This window comes from Linepithema humile, chromosome 4, assembly GCF_040581485.1.
Source record: "Linepithema humile isolate Giens D197 chromosome 4, Lhum_UNIL_v1.0, whole genome shotgun sequence".
NCBI lineage: Eukaryota > Metazoa > Arthropoda > Insecta > Hymenoptera > Formicidae > Linepithema > Linepithema humile.
The window spans coordinates 26,613,461-26,636,138 of record NC_090131.1 but is presented as its reverse complement, the minus strand read 5'-3'; the positions used below and the strand labels follow the sequence as shown (position 1 = coordinate 26,636,138).

The 22,678-nt window shown below is 38.2% G+C and overlaps 3 protein-coding genes across 5 annotated transcripts in view; 2 read left to right on the top strand and 1 right to left on the bottom strand.

Annotated features, from left to right (window-relative positions):
* Nucleotides 1-22,678, bottom strand: part of LOC105671677 (uncharacterized) — a 51,637-nt gene that overhangs the window by 1,729 nt on the left and 27,230 nt on the right. Inside the window, exon 1 of one of the 2 annotated variants that reach the window (XM_012366031.2) lies at nucleotides 345-496. The exons of the other annotated variant lie outside the window; for it this stretch is intronic. Within the exon in view, the coding sequence (XP_012221454.1) occupies nucleotides 345-375 (31 nt within the window). The 5' untranslated portion in view covers nucleotides 376-496. Of the gene's footprint in view, nucleotides 1-344; nucleotides 497-22,678 lie in introns of those variants that run through there. 2 annotated transcript variants of the gene reach the window in all.
* On the top strand, nucleotides 7,134-8,684 carry LOC105671678 (paraneoplastic antigen Ma6E). Its single transcript, XM_012366033.2, has 2 exons — nucleotides 7,134-7,293; nucleotides 7,639-8,684. The coding sequence occupies exons 1-2, from the start codon at nucleotides 7,291-7,293 to the stop codon at nucleotides 8,350-8,352; spliced, it is 717 nt and encodes a 238-aa protein (XP_012221456.1). The 5' UTR covers nucleotides 7,134-7,290; the 3' UTR covers nucleotides 8,353-8,684.
* LOC105671674 (ataxin-7-like protein 1) lies at nucleotides 8,836-22,583 on the top strand. Of its 2 annotated transcripts, XM_012366027.2 has the most exons (6): nucleotides 8,836-10,047; nucleotides 11,083-11,139; nucleotides 11,211-11,315; nucleotides 11,868-12,700; nucleotides 13,930-13,980; nucleotides 14,076-22,583. In XM_012366027.2, exons 1-6 carry the CDS (start codon nucleotides 9,963-9,965, stop codon nucleotides 14,871-14,873), a joined length of 1,929 nt encoding a protein of 642 aa, XP_012221450.2. In that variant the 5' UTR covers nucleotides 8,836-9,962; the 3' UTR covers nucleotides 14,874-22,583. The 2 variants fall into 2 exon arrangements, with proteins under 2 accessions (XP_012221450.2, XP_012221451.2); XM_012366028.2 differs by lacking the exon at nucleotides 13,930-13,980.

Sequence of the window (22,678 nt, the reverse complement as noted above, 5' to 3'; positions counted from 1 at the left end):
GAGAGAGAACGTCTGAATGGGCCGGGCGCGATTAGGCCTGAATGGGCCGATTAGAGTCCTGGAGCGACGCGGACACAGGTTTATCCCGATTATCTCTCGCTTGTCAGTCAAATTAAGCCATCGCGTGTGACTTTCTCGCATTTCCGGTGGGCGATCATCGGGTTCGATCATTATTCGATTCGCGCGTCACGCTGATATCACAATGCGTGCCGATCCAGCGATACTTACGAAGGACATGCACGTCCTGCGGCTAAACGAAAATCGATCGCACGGTTACCGGAAGCGGCGAGTCGATTCACGTCGGGTCGAGTAAACGCGGCGTGACGATAATTCGGAATTCTCACCTAGGAAGAACGGTATCACTACCACGTTCATGGTGACACCGTGCAACGTTGATCTACTTTAATGGAGTTACTGATCTACGAGCTGCTCTTATACGAGTGGCTAAACTGCACTACTGACCTCTTCTTACGATTAGCGAGCTCCAATTTGCCGAACCCGATCTGCACGAGAAAATTAAAGCACCGGTTTGTGAGAATAATATTCTCAAAAAATCAATCATATATAAAATTTACCGATGGTTCAAATACGAAATAAATATTCGGTTAGATTTGCTATATTTATCAAAATTGAAGGCTGAATTACAGAGTTCTGAACTCATTTTTATTAATTAAAATACTCAACGTTGATTTCAATACATTTTTTTCTATCTAAAAACAAACTTTTGTACGCCTAATTTGAAAATTCTGAGCTCTTAGAAAGCAATAGCTTTATTTAAAATAGACTTTCTTCCACAGAAAAGCAACAAATATTTTGCACAAATCTAATAATAATGAAATAGTTAAAGCATTCGGTTAAAACAATAAAATCTCGTATAGATCTTTGTGATATCAAAATATTCAAGTATATAAGATCGCGTAGAGTTCAAAGATCGCGTGTTAAGATTTCCTCGCGTTAAATTTTAATTTGCCCTTCGCGGACGATCGGTGACACTGACAATAAGCGATGATGAGTCTTAATCACGTAATCAAGAGTGGGCCTAACTGATCTAGAAGAAACGACACTACGGTAAAATTCACCGTTTCTGATAGATTTGCTCACTCGATACTTGATTGCAACTAAAGCTTGGACATTGATTTTGCGCACTAACTGTCGGCCAGCACGTATCGTAAAAATATACCAAATTTTGTATTAAAGATAAAATAAGGACGCAGAAAGAGATACGTGAAAAATGTATTTTTACGTCGTTCATAATAATATTGATGAAAAAATACGATCCTTTGAGGTATTTGTGGGTTTACTTATTATTAGCGTGAACGAGATATTAAAATCGGGATCACGAACCCTGGCAGAGCTAAAGTGGATTACGCGTGTCTCGTAACATCGTAAAGCTGGACGCAACGACGTGTCATAATTGAAGCGTAAAATACCTGACCGGGCAATACGGAGTGTGTTTATTGACCCAAGGTCATTGTAATGATTTCATAAGCGGCGAAGTGCGCCTGACACGACGGTGCGCAAAGGGAAACATCGTGGCGATGATATAACAATCCTGTCTGCAAATAGCTCTGGGGCATCGTGCGAGTGTCAGTTGCGTGTATCGTAAAATCGGCAGAGAATTTTGCATTATCCTTCAATTTCGAAGAAAATGTAACCCGTGAAAAAAAAATCGTGCGATCGGCAGTGGCGTTTATCTCGTGTAACAAGTGGCGTGATTTTGCCATTAACACGTAGACGAGACATAATGATCTCGCTTGCCACAAAATAAATTAGATAAAATGTTTGTTCGGACGTGACGTCTTTAAAGTTTGAAGACCGGCAATAGATTCATAAATTTTATTTCATCTGCAGTTTTTTTTATACGTCTTTATACATTTTCAATTATTATTGTATAGAAATGTCAAACATATTAAGAAAAAATTAATAGAACGAATTTACGCAGATGTGTTTCTAAATATATCAAAAATAATTTTTTTTAATTACAATTTTTCCGTGCAATAAAATTAACATTGCAGACTGATGGCAAAGATACTTTCTCGATGCTCCTAGTTATGGCAGCCCGTTGTACAGTGATGTGCGGGATAGAATGAGTATAGACATCTTCTGGTATGACTTTAAAACAAGGGTCTTGCATATATTTTTCTCAGTTGATCTTATATTATTTCTTGGTATTAATTACGAAAATAAATAAAAAAAGAATATTTAAGGAATTAAACTTTGATATTACTTCTTAAAATATTTTATAAAACTTTTTAATTAAAAAATCTCTTTACTTTCCGATTTTTCTTCGTATGCATACAGACAAATGCTAAAGATTCTGACTTTTAACTAGATAAATGTTTTAATAAAAATAATTATGATCTAAATAAATAATATCGTGATACATTTTGTAAAGTAATTACGTATTTAATTAAATTAATATAAAAGTGTAAATATAAAAGTATCCTTTTCCACGTAAATAATGCAATATTACAAAAATTAATTATTAAAATGTAGACTATTATGAAAATGAGGTAAAAATTCAGAATTATTGCGATTTTTTTCTTTTAACTATAAACTATTTTATAATATTGCGTGTAAAACGTCTCATTTCGTAATTAACGTACAAAACTTGATAAACGAATGTAAAATAATGATTCTTGCGTAATGAATACCAGTCGCGGCTGGTTTTATCATATCATTCTGGCATCAGGAAATCGAACATTTTCATTTATTATGCGCTTATCTATCTTGTATCTTCTTTGACTCAAGGATGTAGCGTATTTTATCTTATCTATTCCATCAGAATAGAACACATTTTTGAGATAACATATATTTTATATGGGGGTTAAATTTTGCATATCAAAAATCTTTGAATATCGTTGCATCTACATAATATAATTATGATAATTATAAAACAAATTTCTTTTTTGATAAACATCGAATTGAAAGAGAACAATATCTTATAATTCAGTTGTTTATAGTCAAGATTTTTATGTATTATCAAACACACACGCAATAAATCTTGACTTGCAGAAATCTTGGCTTGGATGAATATGTTATTCCACGGCGAATTAACATACATTAAAGATATAACGTTCAAACTGGTTTCCAACACATTTACTTATCGATGATTCTGCGCCGTAATTTTTGTTTGGAGAGGAAACTGTACATACATCATCAGCGGACAGCACATATTAACATTTATTCATAATCAAATATTTGCATGATTTAAATTTTATCGTGTATCGCGATAACAACATTTGGATTATTTATAGTTAACATTCTAACATCATTGAAATTTCTGGCTGTTACAGTAAACGCGGCAATACGTTGTTGTTTGTGTCACACTGATCTGTATGTCAAAGATCATCGTTTTTCGCTTGAGTAGGCGGACAATTCAGCATCCGACGCGCAATTATTTCAATGACGTTGGCGATTTTGAACTTTATGTTGTGCTGTTTACTACGCTTACAAACGCTCGTAGCAAGTTGCTCAGGTGTGTCGAGGTTGATTCATTTTTAAGCGGTATAATAATACAATGAATGTATTAATAACAAATAAATGCGAGAAGAATGAATTTTTACACTCGAATATTATGCATATCTTATTAATTACGGAAACATAATTTCCGTCATTCTTCTAACATTATTCACATCCTGTAGAGGCTTTATGTAACTCGAATAAACTTGATAAATTAGTATTTAAAAACAAATTGATATTTATATTATTTGTTATTTTTGCTTGATATAAAATATTTTTTTTTTTTTTTTTAACAGTTGTTTGTGCATCTCTGTTTAAAAATAATTATTTCAAACAAAATAAACTACAAAATGATTTATTTAACAATTAATATAAATAAACATATTTCGCGGCAATAATTCTTTCTTATGTAAAATTATTTTAAACAAATTTTTTTTATAATTATATTAATATTTTTATTATTATCAATCTTATTAATAAGTTTCAGTGCTCTTGCAGTTACAAATTTTAATATTGATGCATAATAATTACATTTAAAAATTTTTATGATATCTAATACGTTAATAAAAATAATTGTTTTGTGACTAATTAAATGACGAAAATAAAATTACGTACAGTTCTTAGAGATTTTCATACATTGTAGTCCAATTCATTTTTGAGATATTCTTTCGCAACTTATATTTTTCAAAAGAAACGATGTTTTCAGAAAAATCACCAATATCCTAAATCATGTTCAGGCAGTTTTATTACCTTTTTTTGCACATTTTGTGACTTCGGACAGCAAACGTCAATGAAAGCTGTGATGCAAGCGAGATTCCGCTTTATCATATTAACGGAAATTACGGTTATTCTCAGAGAAATTTATCACGCCTGATAGTTCAAAGCGGGTTGGGAAAATCCCAGTTTTTCATAAGCCCGTAGCAGCAGATCTTTAATCCCCATTTGGCCGTGCGCAATCTGATCCCATCATCGCGAAGCGAAAGAGGAAGACGTAAATATTTTGCTGCAGCAAAATACAAGAGAGGAGAAGAGAAGAGCAAATTTACAAGAGAATAGAAAATCGTAAAAGCGCGATTAGATGCGCAAACACGAAAATCGTAATTCACGTCTAATTACTTTGAAAGGAACTTTGCAATGTAGAAACATTTAGAATAATTCAAGACGTGACTAAGCATATATATTCTTTTAAATTTAATTATAATGTCAATGTTACATTATAATCAAATCAAATAAATATTCTCGTCACAGGATATTTAACTTGAAACCCGCGCGCGCGCGCGCGCGCGCGTTCTTGAACATAAAAATTTTAAATTAAATATCCAGCATATTTAGAGCAGTTATCATTTCTAAATCAAATTAAGATAGTTATAAATTAAAAAATAAATTAAAAATATATGATTCTCCGACTTAATATATTATTAAAATCAAGTTCTTCGTATCTGTGCTATTTAAATTTTTATCAAGACAGCTTCTATACATGCTTGAAGTTTGCTGATCTCCTGGTATTCCCGTCGATACGCCAAGAGCAAAACCAGAATTCCGACCGAACCGATCATTTAGCATAAACGATGAGCCCCTTTCCTCGACAATAAGAGCACATCGTTTCCCCACCATTACAGGATTGAAAGAAACAGGATCTTCTCGGATTTCTCCAGAGTCGATAAAAAACACAGCTCGGCATAGAGGTTTTACCGGAGAAATAGAGATAAAAATCAGAACAGAGCGGGAAAAAAAAAGAACGCATTCTGAGAAAACTGTGGGAGGAAGAATGTACTAATTTTCTGTTGCATCTTGCGTCGTTAATTATCCGTGCTGTTATATAACGCCTCACGTTACTCGATAAAAAATATCATGAGTGGAATTAGTTGCGGTTAACAGCAAAGTTGTTTCTTACGTAGAAAAATATTTCGCATGAAAATAATGTAATATTTATAGAAGTGTATTTCCTGCTCAACACTCCGTGTATGATTTTCAAGTAAATAGTGAACACTTGGAGAAAGTAATTCTCGAGATTATCAAAATTTTCAACACTGACGCGTGGAAATTTAACGGATGCGTCACAAAGAGTGAGATAATTTTTATCATCCAGGCCTTTTTCTCATATAAAGATTACGTTGCCGTGAACTATCGTGCGTGAAGAAATATACGCAATCAACTATTGCAATCCACTCTTGCTACTCACAAGCTCGCTTATCTTTCGAACATTGACGAGATATCGGCGAAATACAGCGAGGAAAATGCAGAAACATAGAAAAGTCGATGATTTCCAATGATCTCTATGAGGTCATGGTCTCATTTAAGATAACGCTTTTTAATTGATGTTTCTCGTCAAATGAAACCCCGTTTCACTGATTGTGAGTATCGCTATTTCGAGTTGGAATAAATAACTTGTATTTCTCTCTCTCTCTCTCTTTCTCTCTCTCTTCTCTCTCTCTCTCTTCTCTCTTTCTCTCTCTCTCTCTCTCTCTTTCTCTCTCTCTCTCTCCTCGAACGATGTCCGCGGAGCGAAGACGAGAGAGCGCAGATTTATCGTGTTAATTAAACGCTTCACAGCTATGCAATACCTCGTTAAAACTACAATGAAATGTCACGATAAATATGGGCGCAGACGTAATGTGCTGGCGAAGCTGGAAAAGTGTGAAATTCATCGGTGACGCTGAACTTGCAGTTTCACAGTTCGCCTATTTCGAAAAATCGACATAGCTACCGTACAATCTTTCGGACGAGTGTCCAAGAAATGCCTTCGCTTATTGGTCGTCACACGATTAATGCAGAATTAGGAAATACACAACAATGTGATGACTGCGAAGAATAGCATCCGTACGGAAAGATCAAGTTTCCTTGATAAAAAAAAAAAAAAATGATGAACGCGAGAAATGCCATTGCAACATTTCTTGTTTGTCTTTTCAACGAGCAATTCATTATGCGTTTTTATGGATCTCATAACAGTATAATCGCGAGGCGGGACGACTGCAAATTTAATTGCTAATAACTTGACCACAAGCTGTGTTTGTTAGCACCAGCCTTTATTAATAGAGTTAATACTTGGAAACCCATCGGGATTGAGAGTACGATGAATCGAAATGAAGTCATCGCCCAACTTTTGAATGCCACGCACGTGCACTTTCTTCACGAATCTTTGCCATTTTCGACGACGAGCCGAAAACTACTTCAACACGAGCTTGTTTATATCTCACAAATTTATTCTATCTAAATAAGTAATCACAATCTAAATAAGTAATATTATTTTTTTAAATCAATTATTCCGCATTCCACATTCTCTTCTATCTCTTCCTAGGATAGCATTCGGCAAAAAAAGTCTTATCCAAGACTCGAGTCTTGTGAAACTCAACAGATTCACCAGTTGCAGAATTTATGCGCGTGAATGAATCAGGATCGGAAAGGGTGGCTGACGACACAACTTTATATCGCCGTGATAAATCGCAAGTTCATCATTCTGACGAAAAAAAGAAAAAAAAAACTTTGACTCGTCCCAGACGAGTGCTTTCTCGGAAACGCTTTCTTACTCGCTGGCGGTTTGTATACGTCGCTTCGGGAATACGACTTTTACGTTTTGCGCGAGATATCGACGAGCCCGATCGGGGGAAGTTGCAGCCAAGTTTCCCACAGACGCATGACTCGTGGACCACGTAGTGGGGATCACGTATAGCCGTGCGATTTATATACGAGAAGAAATGCTTGCCACACCAGCACTTCAAGTTCGAACGGTGAAATCGTACGATCGTTAATTCCCACGATCCCGTTGGATACATTGAAATTATTGTGTGTTTATCAAGGTCGTTAGACAACTCGAGACACTTGACAATCATGGTAAATAAATAACTTTAATAATATTTTCCACTTTTATCAAGAGAACCACAATTGCACTTAACATTCATAAAATATATCCATTTTAAATAATGTTAATACGATAGCCTTATAAACGTGAAAACTTGTTGTTTCTGACAATCAATTTTTTTTTAATCATTCAACAATACATACTTATTTCAATTAAACGTTTAGTTGATTGATTTATATTAATTTTGTGAGAAGTGTTTCTCTTTCCAAATAATTTAATTTAAATTTAATGGTGGTGCACAGAAATGCAAAAGCCTTATAATTTTTTAACATTATACTATCTTTCATTCTGCTAAATTCGAATTTTTTTTATTACAGCTAAAATACGCCGTACTCTTCACTACTGTGTTTTGCTTGGTGCAGTCGCAACGACCATGGCACGCCGGCACTAACAACAACCGTCTGCCTCAGGTTCTACCACAATATATAGATGAAAGAATAGCGGCGGAACAAGCAGCGCAAGCAGCCCAAACAGGCCAAGCAAATCTTGCAGGCCAACCAGGCCAACCAGATCAAACAGGCCAATTCGGCCAACCAGGTCAAACAGGCCAATTCGGCCAGCCAGGTCAAACAGGCCAATTCGGTCAACCAGGTCAAACAGGCCAATTCGACCAAGCAGGTCAAGTTGGCTTAGCAAATCAACCTGGCCAAGTCGGCGTAACAAATCAACCAGGCCAATTCGGCCAAGCAGGACAAATCGGCCAAGGAGTCCAAACGAATCAAGGAACTCCAGCAGCTGGAGCGAATGGCGTAGTTGACGAATCATTGCTTGGAAATCGAATCGGCGCCGGAGACGCAAATGCAGCGGCTGCACCGGCTTTTAGCCCGACCACTCAGAGAATCCCGTTCGATCTGCCGATCGACGCTCACGGTGACATCGATTTGGTGAACAGGATCATGACTTGGCCGAGAGACAAGCAGCCTTTCTGGTTTATCAACTGGCAGGCGATCCAGGCCCATCGCGGTGACGTGAACAATACCGCCCAGCCGGCTGAGACGCAGCCGAATTCGCGATCGTTCTTCGCGGGTTAAGAAAGCGGATAATTTCTAAATTCGGACACCGACAAGACTGTAAATTTAAGCATTTGTTTTTAGCCGTAGAATAAGGACGCGATCGTCGATATTTATGGCCGCTGACGACAGCGGTTATTCCTAGTCAAAGTCTGGAGAAATATGCGAAGTCACATTTTGAAAGTCGTCACACAAATTATCATATCGATCCGGTTTCTCGATAATAAAAGAGAGAGTTAAACGTGATCGAAGCATTGTGCGAGTTCGCTGAATATAAAATCGTTTAATTTTTGTATGAAAAAAAATAGAAAATTTTGAGAATATGTAATAAATTCTAATATTTTTAAAAACAATTATAAGTACTTCTTTTGAGAGATTACATTTTTTCTATCGTATATAATTATGTATAATAATGTATTTTAATATAGTTTTATATTGTTGTATTTTGTTATGTCCAAGCTTAAACATTTTTTATTTATTAATCTTTTAAAGTCAAATAAAAAGCGCTATTGCTGTAACAGAATATATTACTTTGTTCTGAAAACAATAATCTCTTTCCTATAGAATTAGAAGATAAAATAGAAGATAAGATAGAAGATATAAAATGTACGTAAATTAACATGATTATACAAATTCCAAATAGTATTATCAAAGCGAGTATTAAAGTTTGTTTAGCGACTCAATGACGTCATTGCAGATACAAAATTTTTAAAAGCTATTATAATAGTTTTTCTTAGAGCGGAAAAATTAGAATTAGTATTTAATATTTTCTTCTCAATATATTCTAAAAATATGATATATTATTTAATAATGGAATATTATTGCAGAAATATACTATAACATAGAACATAGATGGTTAATTTTGTCGAAACAATGAATTTGTTGAGATGGGGCGATGTTATCGCATAGTTTACATTCAACACAAATTTATCAATGGAATCATGCATGTGAATGACACCGGAGCAGCGCCGCGAGCGCACGATACGATCCACCTGCCGTGCAAGACGGTCGGCACGCTAATGAGCCGTGCGCAGCGCCGTATGTGAGTTGCACCGCTGCAATTGGCTGGACGCTCTGCGCACGTTGATCGCGCTCACGGCGGCTCGTGACGTCAAGCCCTGGTTGGCCAATGCCGCCATCCCGATCGCAGTGTTCGTCGTGCGCGCGTGAGGTTCACGGAAGTGTGTGTGTTACTCGGTGGCAGCGGAGCCACGCGGAAACGCAGCCTACGACGGCAGAGCGCAGCATCCCGAACGCGCGACGACGCGTCGCGCGTTATACGCTCGTCTCCGAAATTTACGTTCGAGACCGCATCTCGTTGCACGTGCTAATATATATACTCGGTGGACTCGGTGATTAGTCGGCGGGAGAGAGGGAGTCGTGAACAAGAGCACAAGGAGAAGGAGGCAAATGCGTCTGGTGCGACACGCACACGCGGAAAGAGCGACGGAGAACGTGAGAGACGAGGGGGAGCGAGAGGGACGGAGTAGTAGATATAGCGTGGAGTGTATCGTCGCGCCGCACCTGACAGTCCACGCGGCCCGGCCCCCCCGAAAAACACTCTCGCCACGCTATATACACGCGGAGAGGACCAGCGCCGTGTTTCACTCAGAACGCGAGCGCCATTGGCAATGTCGGGAAGTGACAGCCCAACATTCTTTCACGGCCAGCCGTGGTCCAGCTGGATCGAAAGAATCGGACGGGACAAGCCGCTGAGTAAGTGCGCTCAATCTGTCCATCCGCGACGCCGCCGCCCGCACGCCCGTCGCGGCCGCACGACGGCGACGGGCGTCGGAGGCGCGTGTACCTAACCTCACTTCAACGCTCTCCTTTGTCCGATTGACGGCAGCATGACACGAGGCGCGCGCACGGGGCGGGGGGGAGGGTAACGCCGAAGGGGGTGTTGTGATTACGGTGTATTCGGGGGCACGGGGGAGCGACAAACGCACGTTGTGATTTCTCGTTTACTCTCCTCCCGTGCCCCCATTCGTTAACCGGCATGTATTTTCGCGGCGATGACTTCTCAGGACTGGCAATTATGTAATTCGAACGAGGCGAACACGCTCTCTTGAGCAGCCGAGAGTAAAACAATTGCTACGAGCATGACGATGGGCGCGGGTAGATTCTGTAGAGGGTGTCTCTTATACAGGAGATACACTGTTACTGAAGTATATGCACGTATAAAGAAATAAATGTAATTTCTTTCTCTTGGATTTGACTCTGACGAATTTTGTACAGCAACCGCAATTATGCATGTATGCGAGATGTAAATAAAAAAATAAAACTCACTTAACCACAAAGTTGTGTTCTTTATTTCTCATTTCTTAAATTTCTCACTTCTATTTCTTACTTTTGTCTCATTCTTCTTACTTTAAAAAGAGTTCAAAAAATTAAAAAAAAAAATTATTCTGCAAAGTATTTTGGATAATTAAAATTATTTGGTGGAGTTGGTAGAACATGGTATAATCTTTTGCTGTAGATAATAGGTGTAATATATAGTTGATGATAGAATTAGTGTGAATAATGGAGAATTAACGTACAGTATTAAAATATAAATCTGCGTTAAGTCTTAATTATAGCCATATTAAGCATTTATGGCATTAAGGAATACAGTATATGTGTGGTGAAATATTTTATGATTTAAACAGTGTGTAAAATAAGAGCTATTAGTTGTTCAAAAACAAGAATATTTCACATTGACTAATATTTGCTGGTATATTTGCTAATATAAAAATATATTACACATTTCAGGTGATGAAGAAACAGATGTCCAGCCTTCAAGCTCAGTCACAAGACTTTCTGCAGAAGGTATAATGCATACCATTTGTTTCTTTCATCTTTATACTTACACAATATTGACTTTATTAAATGCTTTCCAGATATTGATTTATATGGCTTCTGCCCAGAGAGAGACACATTTTATGGAGTAGTATGTGAAATATGCAATGCTATAGTAAAACCACAAGCTCTCATTCAACACATGGGTATGTATTCGCATTTCATTAATTATTATTTGAATGATGAAGTATAATTAAGTTGTTTTATGTATAACATAATCATGATGTCCATATTGCAATGTATAGATCAATAAGTACACCTCAAATATAAATATTAATAACTATATAGAACATATTAGGATAAAAAATTTAATCATCAGTAAATCCAGAAATAAGCAAAAATAGTTTAATTTTTAAAATTTATTATCATACAAGAGATTTGAATAAAGTATATTTGTATCTAATTAAAGATGTAAAATTCTCATGTATCAATAATGTATGAGCAGCATATATTGAATCAAAGATTAAAATTTAAACTTTGTAGATAAAATCATGATTATTCGGTTAAAATTTACATTAAAATAATATGAATAATTTGTTATATTGTAATACAAAAGTACAAAAGAAATGATTTAATTTATAATTTTGAGGCTTGTAGATACACCGACAAATTGTCAGAAAATTTTTCTCAACTCATTAGCGACTTGATATGCACATTGCAGGTATAAAACTTGTAAACACACTTCTATTTTGCCACAGAGAGTCGTCATCCTTCTGGCACGGCTAATTTTCCACCTCCCCCGACCCCGACCTCAAAACCGCCCGTGAAAACTCCCTACTGCAAGTTATCCAAACTAAAGAAAACCACCCAGTCACCAGCCTCCACTTCCGCCTCTACATCTTCGTCAATCACCAATGCTGGCAATGCAAAGCTGAACCATGCGACCGTTAAGCGTACTGTGGATCAGCCTAGCCTATCCATAAATAGCACGCTGCCGATCTCCTCGTCACCTCGATCGCCGCTCGAAACGATATCAGTGCAGACTACCTCCTCTACCGTGGCCGGTCCTTCAAATGCTGTCGGCGTGTCAACGAGCGGCGGTAACAGTTCGGGGAAAAGTCCCGGCAGCAGTAGTAGCGGAGGTGGCCAGCCTCGTCGGAAGAGGCTTAAAACGGACCGGTCGTTGCTCAAGGATCGCGAATACGATCCCGACCGGCACTGCGGCGTCTGGATCGAGGAGACCGGCAAGCCGTGCACCAGGTCGCTCACATGCAAGGCTCACACTGTCTCGATGCGCCGAACGGTCGTCGGTCGCAGCAAAACCTTCGACAAATTGCTCGCGGAGCATCGCGCTGCGAAGGAGCAGCCGAACAACGGCAGTAGTCGGCAGACGACGAAGGTGACGGTCGCCGGCACTGTCACCGTGTCCTCGGCCGTTACCGCCGCCGCCGCCGCCGCCGCCGCCGCCGCCGTCGCTGCGTCCAGCTTAAACAATCCCCTTGCCCCTAACACCCCGATATCCATCGCCGAGCCGGAAGCACCAAGTTCGCCGCCTGTACTATCGCTGCCAGACACGTATCCACTGCCAAAGGTAAGCAGACAGTCTTTTTATTTTTTTTTTTCCCCCTCGCAATTTTTGTATCTCGAATCTTTTCACACGATCTCCTCGCCCTGTGACCGTCCTCCCCCCCGTCTCTGTAGTGTCGTCGGTGTGACTCTTCTTCATTTGCCACGTCGTATTATGATCATAAATATTTAGTCTCCTCTGGGCGAGCAACCTGAGTAAAACACGGTTGCTGGCGCAGCGACGAAATGAAAGTTTTGGCTTGAACGTGTGTGATTAGGGATAAACTTCTACAAGTACAGTTTGTCTCTTGCGTTGGGTAGATTTTATTATTATTTTCGACGCATTCGAGGAAAACAGATGCGGACGAGAAATTTGTGGCTTTCTCACTTTCTGTCGAAATTATTGTGTACCTTTCGATAAGTTTGAGACATTATGCATGATGTTGGTCCTTTCTCTTATTTTGTATATTGTGCTTTGAAAAGAACTTTCATTTCTACGTACTGTTATAGTGTTAAACATTGAGAAGCTGAAGAAATATCATTTCCTAAAGTCATAATAGAGAGGAATAGTTTAAACTATTATTTTAAGAATCCTAAAAATTGTAGTTAATTCCAGAAAATTGTAACAAATCCAGGCATATCCTGGATTAAGAAGAATACAAGAAGAATTTCAATTTCCTATGTATCTTCAATAAAGATACTGCTAAATAATAAAGATAATACAATAAAGATAGCATTAGATACCTAAAAATATGTATTAGACTTGATACTTTATATCAATTTCATAATATATTTTGCAGATTAGTTTTACTCACACGGGAGCAAAGTTTATCTGAATATTTGATAGCATTCTCAGAAGTCATAAATATAAGTCTTTAGCAATCTATATGATTTTCTTGCGAAGCTGAAGATTGTGTCATGAGTATCTTAATTCTAAATATTTTTCAATTTTAATTAAAAAATGTAGATAATGTATTCATATATTATTTTTATATGTTTCTTTTAATGTATCACGTTGCTAGTCGTAAGATGAAGCAAAATATTTTTAATATTTCATCTCTCTACATATATTAAAAATTATAACTATTTTCGTAGATTTCTCTAAGCGTAAAAATATCACGTAGAGACAAAAAAGAGAAAAAAATCAAAGAATTATGCGATTCTGCTGACAAACATGGATCGATCGACCCAGTCGAGTCAGCGCTAAGCCAGAGGGTGTCGGTTGATACTTGTTTTCTGTTTTTGTTATTGCAGGCTGTTGATTTGCTTTATCGGTGTCTGGCCCCGCATGGCTCCACTAAACCTGTAAGGCATGGTTTCTTTTGGGCACTTAAACGCCACCTTCTCCTATGGGCCCTACGATTCTTACTCTACGAGTCGCCAACACTTCTCTTTTTTAGACCAAACTTGAAGAGGACTTCGTCAACGCGGAGGAGCTGCGGAATCTGGAGTCCACGCTGGTGGTCAACTCCACCGTCGCCAGCGGCGGCGGCAGCGGCGGGTCGCAGCAGCAGTCGGCTTCGATGATGGCGCCGATATCCGTGATGCTGCCCTCCCTCTCCCCATTGCCAGGTAACAGCGAGGGATCACCGGGAGTGGCCACCCTGATACCGAGCACCACCGCGACGTCTGCGATGCCGGTCATATCGGCGCCACTGCCAGCCACCTGCGTGCAACCGGCCACGGTGGTCGCCACGGTGCTCGAGGCCGAAACTCCGGTGGACATCGACGCCGAAACGATGTCCATGTATTCGCCCGTCTACGCCGCCGCCGCCGCCAAGGACACCAAGTCGCAGCTAGTGATGCAGATACAATCGCGACCGAACAGTCACACGTCGCAGTCGCCAGCCAGGAGCTATCAGCAGATGCAGGCCTCCATATCGGGCCTGAACCTGTTCGAGCCGGTGGAGCAGTTGGAGCAGCAACACGCCAGTCAGATCAACGGGAAGAGGCTGAATCACGCGGTGTCGTCGCGGCAGCAGAAGAGGCACGTAAAGTCGCAGCACGATCTGCTCACGTCCTGCCAATCGTCGCAGGACTTCTCGACGTCGATCCAGGTCGAGGCGACGACCACGTCGTCGCCGTATCCTCATTTCGGCGACATCACCTGGTCGAATTACCATCCGGAGCCGCTGGCGGTCAGCCGGTGGCTCCGCATCTCGTCCAGCCGCAAGCAGTACAACTTCAATATTCACTGACACAAGACCCCACCCACCCCGGGCTGAGGACCGTGCGCTGCGGGCGTCGTTTGTCTACCTCTTTTCTTTCACGATACCCTCTTCACCATCGCCGCCCATGTGGTCATCCTAGTCGTCGCCGCCGCAGTAGATGCCGCGTCCGCAGCCCGTCGAGGAGGGAAGGTTCTTGTTTCTACCGCCACCATGATGTGAGTACTTCGCGCAATCACGGAATTGATCGAGTGAAGGAGCCGGTCTAGGATATTAATCTGGACTCTTTTCGCGCCGAGACCTTCGACCTTCCTCTCTTGTGCGCGAAGCTTTTAGCCTCAAAACGCGAGTTCCCTCCCCCCCCGATCGTCGTGGATCGCCGTGGATGTTCGACGACCCATGACGATCGCGCGTCTGGACGTGTACCTGAACTCACGGAACTCCGCGGACAAAAGGAACGGGTTGCGCATCCCGCTCCCGTTTACTCGCTGAATTTACAATGTAAGATAGGGATTAGGTTAGAGAGACAGAGAGGGACGGGAACGATTGAGAAGCGTGTCTTAATAACCAAACGAATGGAAAACGCCGCGAAATACCCATGTAAAATTTCCGCACAGAATTCTCACAGTACGTAGTGCACCGTTGTGACTTATTCTATAGTTCGTGACGTTCGCAGAACATTCCTTCAGTCCTTTTTTTTTTTTTCTCTCTCGTCGACGCACGTCACGACTCCTCGCATCATAAAAGCTACGAGGATCTTTATTATGCAATTTTTTGAAGTGTTCTTCAAGGAAATATTGAGTTTTCTATTGGAAATTAGTATAAAAAATTGCTCTCGTCACAAGAGAGCTCTTCGCGAAATGAAAAATTGATAACCGCATGTTTAGAGCTTAACTGATCGATAAAATTATGACCATGTGATTCTTTTCACGATATAGAATGCCGCGCATTTATTATTGAATTATGCATGACCTTTGTAAATAGATTGCAGATTATATACTTGTCCCATATTGTATATAGAAACGCGTTGAGCGTTCACACAGTCTTTGCGTAGATAAAAGAAAAATTTGACTTATGACTTCATAATACGAATGACATATAGAGAGTTTTTGATTGTACATATGGTGTGTATATATAATATATATATATACACTATATATATGTACACACACACACATACATACATATATATTTTTTATCGATCACGATCTCTTACCACTCTTGCATATATATGTATAGCGAACGTGAAGCGCCATTATTTAACGTTACATTCGCTTCTTTTTTTTTCTTTTTTTTTTTTTACCATTTTTACTATAAGGCTACAATGAAAATTGGAGCCCCGAGTGATTTATTTTTGAGCTTGGTTCCTGCGTTTAATTTTGTGATGTAAATACGAACAAAAACGAATCAAGAATGTTATTTTCTTTCGAGTGGATTGCGTTCTGATACGGAGATTGAAGAGGCCAGTGGCTAAATTTAGTTCTATCAATCTTGAATTGGCACGTACAATAGCGTCAAAAATAATAATTGGTTGAATCGAACTTTTGTGGAACATAAATTCATCTCATCTATACGCCCTTTCGGTAGAAATCTGTTGGAACATTATGCACACGCTGAACACATACATTATATATACATTATACTCAGACACACATTACAGACACATACGTGCGAGATGTCGTTTGAGCGTATAATGCGGCATTGCGCACAATGCAAATGTAATTATATGCCAGCGGCGTATTACAGATTTCCACGGAAAGGAGCCAAAAATACACTAGTCATTTCAAATTAATTTGGCGAGCAAAAAATCGTAGCTCAGTTTCTAGAAATTATTCTCAGCGCTTCGTTCGTGAAAGGAATGATCGATCGTCCAAGCAAATGGCAGGCGTACCACGTAGGTCCACGCGCAGACCCAAACAGACAGATTAGTGAGCTACACGATCCCGCTGTATTCACCCAAGACAATTATTTATTTTTGTACGTACTCGTTGATTTTCATCTCCGCGCACTGCAGTTTCCCGAGGAGCGCGCGCGGCCAGCCAGCATGCAGGACGCATATACGCGAACTTCTTATCATAGATTGTGATATTTAATTCTTAACGATTCGTAGGATAATTGTACATGTGTCTCTATGTGTTCGGCGGCAGGAATGTAACGCATTCTGTTTTCTTTCTCGCGCAGACGGCACGGTTTGATGTACGTGCGCTCTCGTGCCGTCTCTTGTTAATTTTTTTCGCCTTAGAAGGGGAATTTACTAATCTCGCGGAAAGAAATCTGCGTTAGTTGTGCGTTAACGAATGAATTTCTTTATCGACGTAGCGAAAAAAAGTCTTAGGAAAGGATGAATTAGGCCAATTTGCGATAATTATTTGAGGAACGAGTGGAGCAAAAGAGTGTGTTTGTGTTGTATTCGATAAAAGTGCGCTGAAATTTCGTTACCGCGTAGTATAAAGCGACGCTTTACTGATCGCCACTAATCCTCTCGGCTACCTGAAACCGTGATAACTTGTACATAAATCGTGTAAGCAATTAATTAATTACCCACGTACCTACAGATATCAATTAGCCGCATAGTTGTGTAAGGACGTACGATGTATTATAATACACATGTATCTGTGCGAACGTTAAAGAGGAGAGGAGGAGTGATCCAGCGTAACTCACAGACATTGACCCTTCAACTGCTCTAACGAATATCTCATTAATTTAATAATCGCGCGCGCATAGCGTGCGAATATTTCGCACGGCATCGCATTTAACGCTAAATGTGGCTCTTCTGATCCGTCGGCTTCCTTTATTCGATAATGAGAAACGAAAACTGCACGCCCACGTTTAACGCTAAAAGCAGCTTACTTCATTTCTTTGTTCGCTTGGTTCGCCGAATGCGAATCAGACAGCTTCTGCATTTAGCTCTAAATGAACGATTGAAACGGGCCAACGAAATGTTGCGAAATGTTAACGTCGATGCGCGAAGCGGTGCGAACGGTTTTCTATTTTCCTGAAAATCACCTGTGTGCGTATGTACCACAGTTAGTGTTCATTGCTCAGCGCGAGATGATCATGCCAATAAATACCGAGCGATCCCGAGAAACGATGCGACACCGATAACGAGCGCCGTTAAAGAATCTGCTTCCCGACTGAAAGTGGCTCAGCGATTGCAGCCGCGAATTTTCCACCTCATCGAACTTTGTATCCCGCAGAGCAATAATAATAGTACGGTCCACGACTAAGCGAGAGTCAGCAGCAATAATAATTTTCGTTAACTATAAGTTGTACGTGTTACGAAGAAGGTGCATTCGTGCTCGGAAGCTTTCAATCACTTGACGAAATACAGAAGGTAAATCAACCGTGTAAAAGAAAATGAGTTAATTTATAGAAATTCATTTCACGAGATTATGAGTTTTAAATGGTTGAACGTAGACATTGTTTTTAAAATTCTCAAGTGTTTTTTCCCATCAAAAGAAGCATTAATTTTTTTAATCAAAATTGAGTTATATTAAAAAATATATTTTTTACGTATAAACTATCTCACGTGTGACAATAAAAGGAGGTAAAAGATATAATTTTAAAATACTCCCCGATCCGAATTAAATTCTGATAAAAATTTTTTTCAGATGTACACGTATTCGCGCAAACTGAAACGTTTTGTTAAAAAAAGAAAGTTTAAATTTGTTTTAGGGGAAAGAGAGTGAAAGCGAAGGGAGAATTATTTTTCTTTAATTCGGCTCTCCCTCGCTTCGGTAGAATGCTCGCGCGCGGCAGGAAACGAGAAGTATTTTAATTATTCTGTCACGAATCCGCGTGAAACTGGGGTGCGGTGGATGATACGTGGTAAGTTGATTAAGACTGACTATATCGACGATACGGAGGGGACTCAGCCGGCGAATTAGACTGTCGGTGACTTTTAGCGAATTCTCTTTTTTTTTACATAGATTTGTATAGATTTTTTTTTCTCTTCAAATAATGGGTATAATTGTTCACTTAATTTTTTATATATCGGTGGTATATATTGCTTTGTTGAAACGCGTGCACGTGTTACTATTATAGAAGGATAACCGATCTATTATCATTGGCACTGTAATTTCAAATGGAGAAATTAAAACGAAAAAAAAAGGGTATACACTGTCTTCGGATTTATCGCAAAACAAGATATTTTGTGGCATTTAATTTAAATATATGTTTTATATTTATTTGTAAATCGATCTCTTTTTATTTGTCCGCTCACCTTACACCCATTCGTCGATTTATCTTTTTTTTTATGCATATGCATGCGCTAGTAGGTAGACAAATTTTTGTGCGAAGAGTGATATGTCGCGGGAGCCTGACAAATCTGCATACCTGCTGCGTACTTCTACTTATTTTCACATATCATTAATTGTAAATATGTATTACAATACGATATCATTATGTCGCGTTATCTATGTATAACAATGATTCGATATTTAATGCGGCATGTACATATTATTAATATTTGATAAATATTTGAGATTGTATCACATGATGATTTCATAATCCTGCTATTTGTTTATTGATGTGTAAATTTTTATTAATATCACTCATAACGAATTAAAAATATGTCGGTAATATTGATGTGACGTCAAAACATTTATTACGTAATTTTTCGAAATTACGAAAATTTAAATTGTATGAATATGCTCTACAAAACCAATTATTTTATAAATGTTCTTTGAGGGATTCTAAAAGAATATGTATCGGTAATAACATTATTTCTCGGTGCTAAAAAGTACGGTATTTTATACTCATTAATTTAATAATTAAAATTGTTTTAATGAATTGTAATTAAATTTTCTTTAAAAGTAATTCATTTTATAATAATTAATATTTTAATTTCAAGTTTAATTTAATCTTTCATTACATTTAATTAAAATGAAAAATTGAACAATAAAGTTTCCAACAAAATTTTCATTAAATGAATTTTAAAGAAATTTTCACTAAACTCTCGAAAATAGATTCGGTTGCTGGCATACATTATTTTCAAGACACTGAGACTAGGTCGTTGCCACCGACTAAAATATGCATACTTTTATTGTTCTATTTACCCATTGTGATCTAAGTTACGTAAGTGCACAGAGATTGCAAACTAGTCACATGAAAGCATAAAGATACTGAAGGATTATCCTAAAAATCGAATGTCAATCAGCAAAAATTATTTTGTAGAACAATATACTACATTTTAATATTCGTGAATTTACATAAACGCTATTAATATTTACACAATGCGAATACTCTGGTTGAAGCAGAAAGAGATTAGCGAGAAAGTAGATACCACAACGTGACTTTGCTATCGTAATTATCGCTACATTTTGTTATTGTCACAAACGCGATTTTCGACACGTGCCAGAGCAGAAGACGAGTTATTCCGACACCAATTATGTTTCCGAGAGCGCTTTTTCGTTTTGGCAGGAGCACGTAAAGTTAGAAGGTACACCAAAATAGTGTCGGCCGCCTTTTGAAATCGGATGAGCGCGTTCCTCGGCACTTCCTCCATAAAGAAAAGATTCTACTAAATGTATCGCATAAACAACATAAATTCACGTGACATTTTTTAAAAATCAGCGGTAAGAAATATTGTGCGAAATCGCATTCGCGGCGTAGAACTCGATTAATGCACAATGACGTCGATTGCAGCATTTTTATTGTATAATAAAATGTTTGTTACTCATAGACTGATTTAGTATCCATTATATGTATGGAAAAAAATTATTAATTATTCGAATTAGATGATACTCGAAAATATATGAAAATTTGATGATGGAGTAAGATGAAACCTTGAAAAATTTTAAATTTATTAAGTAAAAATAAAAATATATATATATTAGTAAAATTCTTAGTAACTTTCATGCTATACTCATCCAAGTTTTTCGCTAAATAATCGATAAAAAAATATTATACTCTTTCTATCATTCGACGGTTACAAATCTGCAGTCATTGTAACATCGACATAACAAATATGTTTAAAAAACCTTTTCATTATTCAAACAACTCGTTGCTAGTTATAGTTCGTGCATGGAAAGTGAAGCGATCTTAAGTCGTATATGATTTTCGACGATGTTCCGTATGTATATTTAGGCGATGTTTCTGAAATGCTAAGTGAGACTATGTGGAATATTAATTTGAAACTTGCATAACTCGTAGCGAAGAGAAAGCGTTTGATGTATCGACTCGATACTTTTACTTTTTTTAAACATATGTGTTAACATATGCGTTATATGTTTTTGCCTCGTAGTCATCTTTGTCTTAGCTTTCTATAGAGATCTTCAATTTTTAATACTGTCTCAATTATTAAACAAATAGTGTGATCGTATTATTGTAAAGAAAGGATGTACGAATGATAATAAGGCAATGCGCAATTTGACTCGCTAGCATTCGTGATTACATTCTCCTCAGGTATTTCGTGTGTTTGTAAATCATGTAATTCGCGTCTTTCCTGTAATTGCTACTAGTCGATCGCCATCGAAAGAATTTGTACAATAAACATTTTTCCTATAGTCTCAACCGTCGTCGACGATCGATTCTTCTCACGAACAGTTAAAATATCGCGTCACTTGAAACGTTAATATTCATCACGCAATATTTTTATAAATTTTCTAGAAAACCATTTTTTATTACATTACGACTTGAGAAGCAATACATCTTTCCAAATGCACGAATTTTCCGATTTATACGAAAAGTTTTCTGAACATTTAGACTTTCTATAGCACAATTTACCAACATAAAACAGCCAAATTCTAAAAGTGTGATTTATTCGGAATATTTTAAAGAGCAATATTTTTATCCTGCAGATTTTTTTATCTGCATAAATCGCGAGATAAGTATAATTTCAATTTTCGTAGAGTAAAGACAAATTTCCGGTGTATTTCATCGCTGAAATTGAAAAATTTGTCTTAGAAGATATGAATGTCTGATTACAGGAAAAGAGAGAGAGAGAGAGAGAGAGAGAGAGAGAGAGAGAGAGGCCAGATGTTTTTCAAACATTGTGTACTCCTAAGAAAAAATTCCTATTTGCGTATTACGTAAAAAGATTCACGTATCCCTAACGCTTTATGCGCGGTCTCGTTCACTATATTCAAAAGTGTTAATGTAAAATTATAATATTAAGAGATGCGGGAAGGATATTCAAGGTAATTCCTGATATCCGACCTCGACGATCCTCGAAGTAATCCTATATTGCCAAGATAGTCGACTGTAATATAAGCTAGCTAACGAGGTGTGCGATGATTTTTGTCGGAAGCGCTAACGCGACTCGGACTAATCTTGTATAAACGTTATTACGACGTATCCTTAAGCTTCTTTCGTCGAGAATGTTTGTGGATATTAACGATGTGCGTTTCTGTGTGCAAAGTTCTACGATTATGCCCTCGGTACATTTACTCGAGATAATTCGAGCAGATATTACGACGATTTATCGTACGAGCGATTTTCACGACGCTCGTCATTTGATTACAGGAGAAAGCTATGTGTAAAACGAACCATATAGGTATATTCTCTATATAATATAGGACGAATAGCTATTTAATTCTTAACTACTTTATATTGTAATAAATGAGAGAGAGAGAGAGAGAGAGAGAAACTATGATCATGGAAGAATTGAATGTATCGTGACGGTGTGCATTGAAAAAGAGAGGGAAAGGACTTTCTTTACGATCACCAGGAACAGTATTGTTACGCAGTTGATCGTTACGTGTGCATAAAAGCTTTGAAAATAAAACGATCTAAATCATAGCTCATCATATTTCTATTATTAACCTTTCAGCAATATTTCCCCCCATTCATATATTATGTTGCTTTAAAAATAAATGCATAATAAAAATTAATAT

Excerpts from the sequence above, each read along its gene's own strand:
- LOC105671674 (XM_012366027.2), top strand. The coding sequence starts at position 9,963 with ATGTCGGGAAGTGACAGCCCAACATTCTTTCACGGCCAGCCGTGGTCC. Across the intron at positions 11,316-11,867 it reads AGCTCTCATTCAACACATGG|AGAGTCGTCATCCTTCTGGC; the intron begins GTATGTATTCGC and ends ATTTTGCCACAG. Across the intron at positions 12,701-13,929 it reads ACACGTATCCACTGCCAAAG|GCTGTTGATTTGCTTTATCG; the intron begins GTAAGCAGACAG and ends TTGTTATTGCAG.